Source organism: Ursus maritimus, unplaced genomic scaffold, assembly GCF_017311325.1.
Source record: "Ursus maritimus isolate PB19 unplaced genomic scaffold, ASM1731132v1 scaffold_17, whole genome shotgun sequence".
Taxonomy (NCBI): Eukaryota; Metazoa; Chordata; class Mammalia; order Carnivora; family Ursidae; genus Ursus; species Ursus maritimus.
The window spans coordinates 48,076,917-48,091,971 of NW_024424119.1; the positions used below are offsets into that span (position 1 = coordinate 48,076,917).

At 39.9% G+C, this 15,055-nt stretch overlaps 1 protein-coding gene across 1 annotated transcript in view; it reads left to right on the top strand.

Annotated features, from left to right (window-relative positions):
- The window catches only part of LOC103670484 (olfactory receptor 1J4-like), a 34,052-nt gene extending 20,117 nt beyond the window's left edge, over window positions 1–13,935 (top strand). Inside the window, exon 2 of the mRNA XM_008698938.2 lies at window positions 12,993–13,935. Coding sequence (XP_008697160.2) covers window positions 12,993–13,935 — 943 coding nt within the window. The remainder of the gene's footprint in view (window positions 1–12,992) is intronic.
- Window positions 13,936–15,055: the final 1,120 nt, after the last annotated feature.

Consider the following 15,055-nt stretch of genomic DNA (forward strand, 5'->3'; position numbering starts at 1 on the left):
AATTGACACTACAGATAAAAGACTGGTATCCAAGATCTACAAAGAACTTCTCAAACTCAATACACGTGAAACGAATAATCAAATCAATAAATGGGTAGAAGATATGAACAGACACTTTTCCAATGAAGACATATAAATGGCTAACAGACACATGAAAAAATGTTCAAAATCATTAGACATCAGGGAAGTTCAAATCAAAACCACCTTGAGATACCATTACACCAGTTAGAATGGCAAAAATGGACAAGGCAGGAAACAACAAATGTTGGAGAGGATGTGGAGAAAGGGGATCCCTCCTACATTGTTGGTGGGAATGCAAGTTGGTACAGCCACTCTGGAAAACAGTGTGGAGGTCCCTTAAAAAGTTAAAAATTGAGCTACCCTATGATCCAGCCATTGCACTACTGGGTGTTTACCCCAAAGATACAGACGTAGTGAAGAGAAGGGCCATATGCACCCCAATGTTCATAGCAGCAATGTCCACAATAGCTAAATCGTGGAAGGAGCTGAGATGCCCTTCAGCAGATGACTGGATTAAGAAGTTGTGGTCCATATATACAATGGAATATTACTCAGCTATCAGAAAGAACGAGTTCTCAACATTTGCTACAACATGGACGGCACTGGAGGAGATAATGCTAAGTGAAATAAGTCAAGCAGAGAAAGACAACTATCATATGATTTCTCTCATCTATGGAACATAAGAACTAGAATGATCAGTAGGGGAAGAAAGGGATAAAGAAAGGGGGAGTAATCAGAAGGGGGAATGAAGTATGAGAGACTATGGACTACGAGAAACAAACTGAGGGCTACAGAGGGGAGGGGGGTGGGGGAATGGGATAGGCCGGTGATGGGTAGTAAGGAGGGCACATATTGCATTGTGCACTGGGTGTTATACACAACTAATGAATCATCGAGCCTTACATCGAAAACTGGGGATGTACTGTATGGTGACTAACATAATATAATAAAAAATCATTATAAAAAAAAAAAGAAGATGTGGTCCATATATACAATGGAATATTACTCAGCCATCAGAACGAACAATTACACAACATTTGCAGCAACATGGACGGGTTTGGAGGAGATTATGCTAAGTGAAATAAGTCAAGCAGAGAAAGACAATTATCATATGCTTTCACTCATTTATGGAATAGGAGAAATAGGAAGATCAGTAGGAGAAGGAAGGGAAGAACGAAGGGGGGGTAAACAGAAGGGGGAATGAACCACGAGAGACTGTGGACTCTGGGAAACAAACTAAGGGCTTCAGAGAGGAGGGGGGTGGTGGATTGGGATAGTCTGGTGATGGGTATTAAGGAGGGCACATATTGCATGGTGCACTGGGTGTTATATGCAAGTAATGAATCATGAGCATTGCATCAAGAACTGGGGATGTATTGTATGGTGACTAATATAACAAAATAAATATTATTTTAAAAAATAAAACATAAAACAGCTTGAGAGAACTGACATTTTAAAAATATTGAATCTCTAATCTGGGACTATATGTATGTATCTTCAATTATTTTGTTTTCTTATCTTCTTTCAATACATTTTGTAGTTTTAGGATAGATTACCTACATATCTTTCATTTTTTTTCCTTTTATAGTGATGTTTATTTTTTTTAATTTTTATTTTATTTATATATATATTTATTCATTCATTTATTTTTATGTAGTGTTCCATGGTATTATTAATGTATAACACCCAGTGCTCCATGCAAGATGTGCCCTCCTTTTTTTTTAACACTAATTTTTTATTATGTTATGTTAGTTACCATACAGTATATCCTTAGTTTCTAATGTAGTGTTCCATGATTGATTATTTGCATATAACACCCAGTGCTGCATGCAATCAGTGCCCTCCTTAATACCCATCACCGTCCTATCCCAAACCCCACCCCTCTCCCCTCTGAAGCCCTCAGTTTATTTCCCAGAGTCCATAGTCTCTTGTGGTCCATTCCTCCTTCTGTTTACCCCCCCCTTCATTCTTCCCTTCCTTCTCCTACTGATCTTCCTGCTATTTCTTATGTTCCATAAATGAGTGAAACCATATGATAATTGTCTTTCTCTGCTTGACTTATTTCACTTAGCATTATGTCCTCCAGTCCCATCCATGTGGATGCAAATGTCGGGTAATCGTTCTTTCTAATGGCTGAGTAATATTCCATTGTATATACGGACCCCAACTTCTTAATCCAGTCATCTGTTGAAGGGCATCTCAGCTCCTTCCACAATTTAGCTATTGTGGACAATGCTGCTATGAACATTGGGGTGCATATGGCCCTTCTCTTCACTACGTCCTTATCTTTGGGGTAAATACCCAGTAGTGCAATTGCTGGAAAATAGGATAGCTCTATTTTTAACTTTTTAAGAGACCTCCACACTGTTTTCCAAAGTGGTTGTACCAACTTGCATTCCCACCAACAGTTTAAGAGGGATCCCCTTTCTCCACATCCTCTCCAACATTTGTTGTTTCTTGTCTTGTCAATTTTTGCCATTCTAATTGGCATAAGGTGGTATCTCAATGTGGTTTGATTTGAATTTCCCTGAAGGCTAATGATTTTGAACATCTTTCATTCACCTTTTTCCTAGATATTTTATATTTGTGTGCAATTTAAAAATGTAATAATTTAAATTTCATATTCAATCTTTCTAAAATATAGAAACATAGTTGACTTTTCTAAGTCAAAGTCGATATATAACTGTACTGAATTCACTATTCTTATAATTTGTATATTGTTTTGGATATTTTTGGTAAGCCATGAAATTATCAGTGAATAATAATTGAGTTCTACACTCTTAATATTTAGACTATTTCCTTATATTTACTCAATGTACTAGTTAAAGCTTCTGCTATAATCTTTTATTCTTGCAACTTTATATAATAAAATTTAGTTCAATGATTTTTAATAAATTTACTGAGTTGTAACCTAGATGAAATTGATTAATTCCCAGAAACATACAACCTACCAAGATTGAATGATAAAAGAAAGAGAAACCTTGAAGAGACCATAACAAATAAGGAGATTGAGGGGCACCTAAGTGGTTCAGTTGGTTAAGTGTTTACCTTTGGCTCGAGTCATGATCCCAGAGTCCGGGGATCGAGCCCCACGTTGGTCTCTCTACTTAGTGGGGAGTCTGCTTCTCCCTCTCCCTCTGTCTGCCACTCCCCCTGCATGTGCTCTCTCTGTCTCTGGCTGTCAAATAAATAAATAAAATCTTCTAAAAAAAATAAGGAGATTGAATCAGTGATCGTAAACCTCCCAGTAAAGAAGAGCCCAGGACCAGACGGTTCCACTGGTGAATTCCATCAAATATTTAAAGAAGAATTAGCACCAACTCTTCCTAAAATCTTCCAAAAAATTAAGAGGGAACACTTACAAACTCATTTTAGGAGGCCAGCATTACCCTAGTACCAAAGCCAGCCAAAACCACTGCATGAAAAGAAAACTAAAAGCCAATATCTCTGCACAGTGAAGGAAACAACCAACAAAACTAAAAGGTAAACTACAGAATGGGAGAAGGTATTTACAAATGACATACCTGATAAATGGCTAGCATCCAAAATATATAAAGAACTTACACAACTCAACACCCCCAAACAAATAATCCAATAAAATATGGGCAGAAGACAGGAACAGACATTTCTCCAAAGAAGACATCCAGGTAGCCAACAGGCACATGAAAAGATACACATCATCAGGGAAATGCAAATCAAAACTATAATGAGATATCATCTCACACCTGTCAGAATGGCTAGTATCAAAAATACAAGAAACAAGTGTTGATAAGGATGTGGAGATAAAGGGACCCTCATGCACTGTAGGAGGCAATGCAAACGGGTGCAGCCACTGTGGAAAACAGTATGAAGGTTCCTTAAAAAGTTAAAATTAGAACTACCCTATGACCCAGTAATCACACTACTGGTATCTACCCCAAAAATACAAAAAAAAAAAAAAAAAAAAAAAAAAAAAAAAAAAACCAAAAAACCAAAAAACCAAAAAACCCCCTAATTCAAAGAGATACAAGCATGCCTATGTTTATAGCAGCCTTTTTTTTTTTTTTTACAATAGCCAAATTATGGAAAGAGCCCAAGTGTCCACTGATAGGTAAATAGATAAAGAAGAGGTCATACACACACACACACACACACACACACACACACACACACAGAGGAATATTAGTCAGCCATAAAAAGAATGAAATCTTGCCATTTGCAATGTCATGAATGGAGCTAGAGAGTGAAATGCTAAGGAAATAAATCAAAGAAAGACAAATACCATATGATTTCACTCATATGTGGAATTTAAGAAACAAAACAAATGAGCAAAGGAAAAAAGAGAGCGATAAACCAAGAAAAAGAGTCTAAACTATAGAGAACAAACTGATGGTTATCAGAGGAGAGGTGGGTAAGGAATAGGTGAAATGTGTGATGAGGATTAAGGAGCACACTTGTTATGGTGAGCACTGGGTGATGCATAGAATTGTTGAGTCACTATATTGTACACCTGAAACTACTATATTACTGTATATTAACTATACTGGAGTTAAAATAAAAAATAAAGACAATATCTTGATGAACATGGATGCAAAAATCCTGAACAAAATGCTAGCAGACCAAATTCAACAGCTCATTAAAAAGATCATACTCCATGACCAAGTGGGATTTATCCCTGAGATGCAAAGATGGTTCAGTATATACAAATCAATTAATCCAATATACCACATTAACAGAATAGAGAAGAAAAACCACAAACCATTTCAATTGTTGCAGGAAAAGGATTTGGCAAAATTCAGCATCCCCCCCCCCCCCACCATGGGATGTATGTGACGTTCCTCAGGCACTCTTGGCTGCCCTAAAGGACAAAGAAATAGTTGACCTATAGATACCACAATCCTGCAAGACTTAAGTCTCCCTCAGTTTACAAATGTCTTAGCAGTTTACAAGAACCAAGCATTTCTATCAATAACCTAGCTTGTGAAAGGGAATGTAGATACAATTAAGTGTCCTTGTAATCTGCAGGCTCCAGGAAGTTCCCAACTATCTTCATGTTAATGCCTTACTAGAGGGGTAAACAACCTTAACTTGACAATGGCAAGGCCTCTGGTATCTTGTGAGTCTTCTTTAACATATGAAAGTATTTCCTCAACCTCCCTTTTTCCTTACCTCCTCCAACCCCATGGTATATAATCAGCCGCCCCTCACAACCCAGGTGCAGCAGCTCTTTCTGCCCACGGGTCCTGTCCCCGTGCTTTAATAAACCACCAATTTTGCACCAAAGATGCCTCAAGAATTCTTTCTTGGTCGTCAGCTCCGAACTCCACCCCACTGAACCCCATATGTATTCCGTGTCCTCATCACTTTCATGATAAAAACTCTCAACAAAGTAGGAATAGAAGGAATTCACTTCAACATAACTATATGTTGGCTAATTAAACGTAAAAAATAAAATTAAATTTAAAAAATAAAATTTTAAAAAATTAATTATTTTAATGATTTATTTAAGAGAGAGAATGAGTGAGGGGGAGGGGCAGATGGAGAGCTGAGCAGGGAGCCCAATGTGGGGCTCAATCCCAGGACCCCAGGATCAGGACCTGAGTGGAAGGCAGAGACTTAACCGACTGAGCCACCCAGGTGCCCCTCAACATAATAAAGTTTATATATGATAAGGCCACAGCTAATACCATACTTAACAGTGAAAAGCTGAAAGATTTTCTTCTAAGATCAGTAAAAAGACAGGAATGCCCATTCTTGCCACTGCTGTTTTTTTTTTTTAAAGATTTTATTTATTTATTCGACAGAGATAGAGACAGCCAGCAAGAGAGGGAACTCAAGCAAGGGAGTGGGAGAGGAAGAAGCAGGCTCTCAGCAGAGGAGCCTGATGTGGGGTTCGATCCCACAACGCGGGGATCACGCCCTGAGCCGAATGCAGACGCTTAACCGCTGTGCCACCCAGGCGCCCCTCTTGCCACTGCTGTTTAACATAGTACTGGAAGACATAGAGCAATTAAAAGTGATATTTATAACTATAGAGGTGTGTTAGTTAACTTAAAGGAGAACAAAGTGGGAGGTATTTCACTCCCTGATTTAAAAATCTACTGTAAATCTACCATCACCAAGAAAGTGTAGCACTGGCATAATGATAGACATACAGAACAATGAAACAGAACTGAGGGTCCAGAAACAAACCTCATAAGGAACAAACCTTACTTTTATCATCAACTGGTTTTTGATACAGGTGTGAAGGCAATTCAAGGCAATTCAATGAGGGAGGGATAAACTTTTCAACAAATGGAGCTGGAGAAATCAGATATCCTCATGTAAAACCTTCAACTTAGACCCTTACTTCATACTATACACAAAAGTTAAATTAAAATGGTTCATATACAAAAATATTAAGAGCTATAAGGCATTTAGAAAAAAATAGGAGAAAATATGTATTTCCTTGGGTTAGGCAAAGATTGCTCAGATGATCCATAAAAGAAAAAATGAGAAATTGGACTTCATCAAAGTTCAAAACTTCTGCTCCAAGAGAGACACCATTAAGAGAATGAAAAGAAAGACACTGATTAGGAGAGAATATTTGAAAATTATATGTATTTATTTTTTTCTTTTTTTAACTTAAATTAACCAAGGTATAGTACTTTAGCTTTTGATATAATGTTCAATGATTTATTAGTTGAATATAACACCCAGTGCTCATCATATCACATGTCCTCTTTAATTCCCATCACCCAGTTACCCCAGCCCCCATCCACCTCCTTTTCCACAACCCTCAGTTTGTTTCCCGGAGTCAAGAGTCTCACATGGTTTGTCTCCTCTGATTTCTTCCCATTCAGTTTTCCCTCCCTTCCCCTGTGGTCCTCTGCACTATTCCTTATGTTCCATGTATGAGTGAAACCATATGATAATTGTCTTTCTTTGCTTATTTCACTTAGCATAATCCCCTCTAGTTCCATCCATGTCGTTGCAAATGGTGAGTATTCATCCTTTCTGATGGCTGAGTAATATCCCACTGTATACATGAACCACATCTTCTTTATCCATTCATCCTGTGAAGGACATCTCGGTTGCTTCCACAGTTTGGGTATTGTGGACATTGCTGCTGTGAACATTGGGGTGCAGGTGCCCCTTCTTTTCACTACATCTGTATCTTTGGGGTAAATACCCAGTAGTGCAATTGCTGGGTCGTAAGGGAGCTCTATTTTTAACGTCCTGAGGAACCTCCATACTGTTTTCCAGAGTGGCTATACCGGCTTGCATTCCCACCAACAGTGTAAGAGCGTTTCCCTTTCTCCACATCCTCACCAACACTTGCTGTTTCCTGTCTTGTTAATTTTATTCATTCTGACTGGTGTAAGGTGGTATCTCATGTATTTATATAAGGGTCTAGTCTCCACCTGGAATGGATAGAAAACTTCATACACAAATATCTCATGCTGTAGCGCATGTGCTGTCAAGACAGGAAGAAGAGCAGTGAACACACAGTGAGACATGGCCATCAGAGAACAGGTTGTGAGTAAATAAAGAGTATGCACAGCTTCCATGTTGTACTGGGTACAACAGACAGCTCTAGGCCACCTCCTCCTCTGCCTTCTCCTCAAATTCACCCTCCTCCTTGGCCCTGACATCCTGGTACTGCTGATACTTGGACACCGGGTCATGTATGCTGCTCTTGGCCTCAGTGAGCTCCATCTCACCCATGCCCTTGCTTGTGTACCAGTGCAGGAAGGCCTTGCACCTGAACATGGCCATGAACTGCTCTGAAACATGCACTTAAACAGCTCCTGGATGGTGGTGGTGCTGCTGCCCATGAAGGTGGCAGACATTTTTGGCTCCTGGGACTGAATGTCACAGGGGAAAGACAGAATGGCAGCTATTTTCACATTGTTGGGATCCACATTCATTCTTTCAAATGTGGATATCCAGTTTTCCAACACCATTTATTGAAGACTATCCTTTACTCATTGTGTATACACTTGGTTCCCTTGTCAAGGCTTAGTTGATGGCCTATGCATGGTTTATCTCTGGGCTCTGTATTCTGTTCCATGGTCTATATGTTTTCATGCCAATAACATACTGTGTTGATTACTATAGGTCTGTATTATAGTTTGAAGTCAGAAAGTGTGATGCCTCTAACTTTGTTCATTTTTCCCAAGATTGCTTTGGCTTTTGTGGATTTTTTGTGGTTCTCTAAGAATGGAAAGAATGGTGGCAGTGTAATATGTGCTCTAATGCAGTTTGGGGTCAGTGGTGTGGGAGTCTACAAGGCTAGTACTACTCTATCTGGGCCTTTCTATGATGTATGGAGAGACAGATTCCATTGCTGGGTTCTTCAGGTCAAGGATGTTCATGGTCTCTCCAGGTTCTCATGACCAGGCAGAGGGGAGGCCAACATGTCACTGACATCAGGGACACTTTCTCCTGGGACTTTTGTGGTTCAGCCCCTTTTGGCCCCTGCACAGGATCCATCTCAAGAGGGAGGCAAGAAATTGGGCAATTAGTTCTGTTGGCTTCTTCTCTAACCAGAAGCTTGAGGTTGTGTTCCCCTGGGTCTTTGTCTTATTGGTAAATGTGAATCTTCCTGCTCATTTTCTAGTGCTTGTGAACAAGCATGAAAGGTGCTAAAACCCTCAGGCCATGGAGGCATAACAGGGGAGTATTTGGGTAACAGCCTGGACCAGCAAGAATTGACATAGATCAGAGTAAGGTGGGGAACCATCACTAGATCTAGATACATGCATTTATGTGAGGACTAGGAGACAATGTATTTGTGTTGCTTGTGTTTTTAGAGGCTGACTTGCACACTGACCTTTATGATGCTGTTAGCCACATGTGGCCATAAAATTAAAATTAATTGAAATCAAAATTTTCATTCCTCAGTTGTAGTAGCTCCATTTCAAGTCCTCAGTAGTCACATGGGGCTAGTGCTGCTACAGTGGACAATGTAGACAGAGAGCATTTCCATCATTGTGGAAATTCCTATTGTATAGTGCTGATGATAGATCATGGAAAGCTGGAAATCTCCTGCCAATGCATATACGTGTCTTGTGTGGGTGTGTGTATGTTGCTTCTTTTTAGGTTGCTTGTATGTTGTGTTGGACTACATGTGATTCTTACTGTGTGTAGTGAGGTTTTCTGTGTGTGTGGTTTGTGAGTTGCCCGGACGACTGGATGTGGTGTTTGCATGACTTTTTAAATAGCTTGAATGACGTGTAATTGATAGAAAAAACTACAAAATTAATGTATGCAATTTAATGATTTTGGACATATGCATATACATTTGAAGCTATTACCACAATCCAGGTAATAGATAATCCATCACCTCCAAAAATTTCCTTGTGTCCCGGTTTTTTTTCTGGATAAAAAAACTTAAAGTGAGATTTACTCTTTTAATGAATTTTTAAGTGCACAATGAAGTACTGTGGACTACAGGTACGATGCTGTAGAGCAGGCCTCTTGAACTAATTCATCTAAGTACTGAAACTTCATATCTTTTGAATAACAGCTATACCTTTTCCCCCCTCCCTTTGGTAGTTACTATTTATTCTCTCTTTCTATGAGTTTGACTCTTGTAGACACCTCATAAAAGTGAAATCATACAATATTTGTCCTTCTGGAACTGGCTTATTTCACTTAGCATAATGTCCTCCAGGTTCATCCATATTGTCACAAATGGAAAGATTTCCTTCTTTTCTAAGGTGGAATAATATTCCATTGTATGTTTATACCACATTTTCTTTATCCATTCTTTTGTTGGCGGACATTCGGATTGTTTCCATAACTTCACTGTTGTGAAGAGTACTGCAATGAGCATGGAAGTGCTTTTGATATCCCTTTGAGATCTTGATTTCAATCCTTCCTAAAGGTATATACCCAGAAGCAGGATGCAAGATGGTGTGGTAGTTCTATTTTCAATGTTTTTTTTTTTAATGTTTTTTTATTATATTATGTTAGTTGCCATACAGTTCATCCCCGGTTTCCGATGTAAAGTTCGATGATTCATTAGTTGCATATAACACCCAGTGCACCATGCAATACGTGCCCTCCTTACTACCCATCACCAGTCTATCTATTTTCAATGTGTTGAGGAAACTCCATACTGTTTTCCATAGCAACTGACCATGGAGATGAGCAACTGGAGATGAGTATAGGTCAGATAGGGCCATAAGCACAGCACCTTGGGTTTATTTGTTTCTGTGTTACTCTGCGTGTCTTTTTTTTTGTGTGTGTGTTGTGTATGCACTTGACCTAGGGAAAGTGCCCTGCAGCCTGACTCCTCTCTTGTCTCAGCTCTAGACATAACAGGAAACTCCAAGGAAAGTCCTCTTTATGCAAAGTTGATGGAAATTTGTCCATGTGGTTTGAAGGCTACTGAACTGCTCCAGTGCCCCCAATTTTCTTCACTGACCTTCAGTGATTTCCACATTTCCACTTTGGGTAACATGGTGTAGCTAATTCTGGAACCTTGTCTAGTTACTCAGTGACTGTGAATTCTGATACAGCTCCTTGGGCCAATGACATCTGTAATATCTTGTTCTCTGGGGCCACATCATTGGGCAGATTCTCATGTCACTTACATCACATGTACACTCAGAACTCAGCCACTATGAAGTGCAGACATGGAAGGGGAGAGACAGAATGGCAGATATGAAGGGAGTTATTTATTGGCAAATTTATTAAAAATGTGGTGAGTTAAGTGCTGTGGATGTACTAATCTCGAGGGACCATGGTCTGGGCCTTCACTATTTCCCTGGATGTGGGAGAGACCACAGAAGTAAAGACATATTATCAGGAAGTTACTTGATCTTGCTTGATGGCGTATTTATACCTCTGTTATCTTTAATTCCTGACCTATGATCTTGGTCATTCATCCTGCCAAAACAGTGAGCTTATTTATTCTATTTTTTGGTCACCCTCTTGTTTCTTGTTGTTGTTGTTTTATTTAAATTCAATTAGCCAAGGTACAGTACATCATTAGTTTTTGATACAATGTTCAATGATTCATTAGTTGAATATAACACCCAGTGCTCATCACATCATGTGCCTTCTTTAGTCACCCTCCTTTTAAATGCAATCTTTATTTTTTCAAAGTTTTTTTTTTAGGGGCACCTGGGTGGCTCAGTCAGTTAAGCATCTGCCTTTGGCTCAGGTCATGATTCCAGGGTCCTGGGATCAAGTCCCGCATTGGGATCCCTGCTCAACAGGGAGCCAGCTTCTCCCTCTCACTCTGCCTGCCGCTCCCCATGCTTGTGCTTTCTCTCTTTCTCTCTGTGTCAAATAAATAAATAAATAAATTTTTAAAAAGATTTTAAATTTATTTATTTATTTAGGAGAGACACACACAGAGAGAATGAAAACTGGGGGAAAGGCAGAGGGAAAGGGAGAGAGAGAATCCCAAGCATACTACTTGCTGAGCTCAGAGCCTGACACAGGGCTCAATCCCAGGATCCTGAGATCATGACTTGAGCTGAAATCAAGAGTTGGATGTTTAACCGAGTGTGCCATCCAGGTGCTCCAAAAGATTTTATTTTTAAGTAATGTCTATACCCAGCATAGGGCTTGAACTCAAAACCCTGAGATCAAGAGTGGCACGTACCGGGGCGCCTGGGTGGAGCAGTCGTTAAGTGTCTGCCTTCGGCTCAGGGCGTGATCCCAGTGTTCTGGGATCGAGCCCCACATCAGGCTCCTCCACTAGGAGCCTGCTTCTTCCTCTCCCACTCCCCCTGCTTGTGTTCCCTCTCTTGCTGGCTGTCTCTGTCAAATAAATAAATAAAATCTTAAAAAAAAATGAGGTAAACTCAGCAAAAAAAAAAAAAAAAGAGTGGCACGTACCACTGACTGAGCCAGCCAGGCACCCCTTGAGTCAATAATTTGTTAACTCTTATTGATATATTTTCTATCTTAAAACATTTTTATTGTGGTGAAATATATAATTTAAAATTTGCCATGTAAGTAATTTTTAAGTGTACAGTTCTGTGGTATTAAGTACATTCACACCATCACCACCATCTACTTCCAGAACTTCTCCTGTCTTCCCAAGCTGAAACTGTATACATTGAACAATAACTTCTCATTTCCCTTCCCTCTAACTGCTGGCCACCACCATTCTACTTTTTGTCTCTATGAATTTGACTATTCTAGGATCTCATGTGGGTGGAATCACACAGTATTTATAATTTGATGACTGGCTTATTTTACTCAGCATAATGTCTTCAAGGTTCATCCACATTGTAGCATGTGTCAGGATTTCCTTCTTTCCACTCCACTGTATGCATATACCACATTTTGTTTATCCATTCCTTCCCTTCCCTTCCCTTCCCTTCCCTTCCCTTCCCTTCCCTTCCCTCCCCTCCCCTCCCCTCCTCTCCCCTTCCTCCCCTCCCTTCCCTTTTCCTTTCCCTTTTTTTGATAATAGTCAATCTAATGGTGGGAAGTGAGTTTATGTATTGAGGACTTATTTTGTACATGTAATGTTTCTTTAATCTTCTCAGTGCTATAAATGGCAAGCAGGCTTATGTCTGTGAGAAAGACAGACAGAGAGGGCGAGCAACAATCACAATAAGCAAGAACCAGATACAAGCTCATAAGCAGTCAGGCTGCAGAGCCATGCTCTTGATCAGGACTGTGAGGCTGCTCACTGGAATGTGGACTCCCCAGAGGACGGGACTGTGTCTTATCTATGATTTTCTCCCTAGTGCCTACAACAGTGTCTCTGTATGTGTAAAAAACACCAATAAAGAATGAGCTGTTCCTGATTCCCACTGAAGAGTTGGATGTCACATTCTTTCTCCAAGTGGCTGTGTCAGGGTACAGACAAATCTCATTGCATACCTCCCACAAGGCTGGATGAGTGCGAGGCAATACTTGTCGGAACTCTGACATAGTCACTTGGAGAAATATGTGACCACAGGGTAATTGCTATGCTTAGTATTTCTAAGTGCCTGACATTTCCCATTTCTCTTTATTCCACCAGGAGAGAAAAGCAGCATGAGGAAGGAGAACCAGAGCAGCGTGTCCAAGTTCCTCCTCCTGGGGCTCCCCATCCGGCCAGAGCAGCAGGGTCTGTTCTTTGCCCTCTTCCTGGGCATGTACCTGACCACAGTGCTGGGAAACCTCCTCATCATCCTGCTCATCAGGCTGGACTCTCGCCTCCACACCCCCATGTACTTCCTCCTCAGCCACTTGGCCTTCACTGATCTTTCCTTTTCATCTGTCACCATCCCAAAGATGCTCATGAACATGCAGACTCAGCACTTATCCATTTCCTATCCAGGATGTATTTCACAGACGTATTTTTATATACTCTTTGGTTGTGTTGATAATCTCCTTCTCGCAGTGATGGCATATGACAGGTACGCAGCCATTTGTCACCCTCTACACTACACCACCATCATGAAGGAGGACCTGTGTGTGCTGTTGGTGGCTGGCTCCTGGATTCTCTCCTGTGGCAGTGCCCTCCTGCACACCCTCCTCCTGACTCAGGTGTCCTTCTGTGCTGACAACATCATTCCCCACTTTTTCTGTAGCCTCCCCATCCTACTCAAGCTGTCCTGTTCCAACACCTCTCTTAATGAGCTGGTCATATTTACTGCAGGGGCTGCAGTTGTCATTTTTCCATTGAGTGGTATCCTGGTCTCTTATGGCCACATTGGGGCCTCTATTCTAAAGGTCCCCTCTACCAAGGGCATCTGCAAAGCCTTGTCCACCTGTGGCTCCCACCTCTCTGTGGTGTCTCTATTCTATGGAACAATTATGGCACTGTACTTTTCCTCCTCATCGAGCAACTCTAATGACAAAGACATGATTGCCTCACTGATGTATACAGTGGTCACCCCTATGTTGAACCCCTTCATCTACAGCCTAAGGAACAGAGACATGAAATTGGCTCTGGGGATTCTTTTCAGAAACAATATCCTTTTCACCAAGTGAGAATCACCTAATTGTGTTATTTCACCTACTGACCTTGTCAGAGATGCCTTCTTGAAAAATTGTGTGTTGATTACCCATGTATCCTGCCCTTTAAATGGGCAGTTATGTTATAGGACCTGACCCATTTCAATTTGGTCACATCTAGCTTTTAATTATAACTCACAGTTTCTATCTATTGAAGTAAATGAGATATAAATTAGCTCTCTATTTCCTGTTTATCTATTATTTCCCAAAGCTACAAATATTCAGTAAAGTATCTAATGTTTAGTTTTAGAAAGTCCAGAATGCCTACGTTCTTAATGCAGTAGCTAGAAAATAAAGTGTTTTTGATAGTTTTCTAAAACTTAAACTTAAATTTGATTTTGCCTATGACAAGAAATTAATAGGGGAGCACAGAGGAGTCCATCAAGTCACCTAAGTTCTCCATTCTAGGAAGATTGCAATTTTCCACTTTAAATTGGATTTTTGTAGTGAGAATATCCTTTATCTGCCTGATTAATTTTAATTTGGGAAAATGAGTGTTGTCTTGTTCCCAAACTGAGAGCTTCTATTTCTAAGAAGGAAAAGATAAATACATGAATTCATAACTCATGCACACAAAAATATTTACCATTTGACTACTATAAGCTAGGCAATTTTCCAAGCTCTGCGCATGCAAGTTAAAAAAGGAAAAGACCACAGAATGGGAGAAGATATTTGCAAATGACACTTCAGATAAAGGGCTGGTATCCAAGAGCTATAAAGAACTTCTCAAACTCAACACCCAAAAAACAAATAATCAAATCAAAAAATGGGCAGAAGATATGAACAGACACTTTTCCAATGAAGACATATGAATGGCTAACAGACACATGAAAAAATGTTCAACATTATTAGCCATCAGGGAAATTCAAATCGCAACTAATGAATCATGGAACTTTACATCAAAAACCAGGGATGTACTGTATGGTGACTAACATAATATAATAAAAAATATTATTTAAAAAAACCACATTGAGATACCACCTTACACCAGTTAGAATGGCAAAAATTGACAAGGCAAGAAACAACAAATGTTGGAGAGGATGTGGAGAAAGGGGAACCCTCCTACACTGTTGGTGGGAATGCAAGTTGGTGCAGC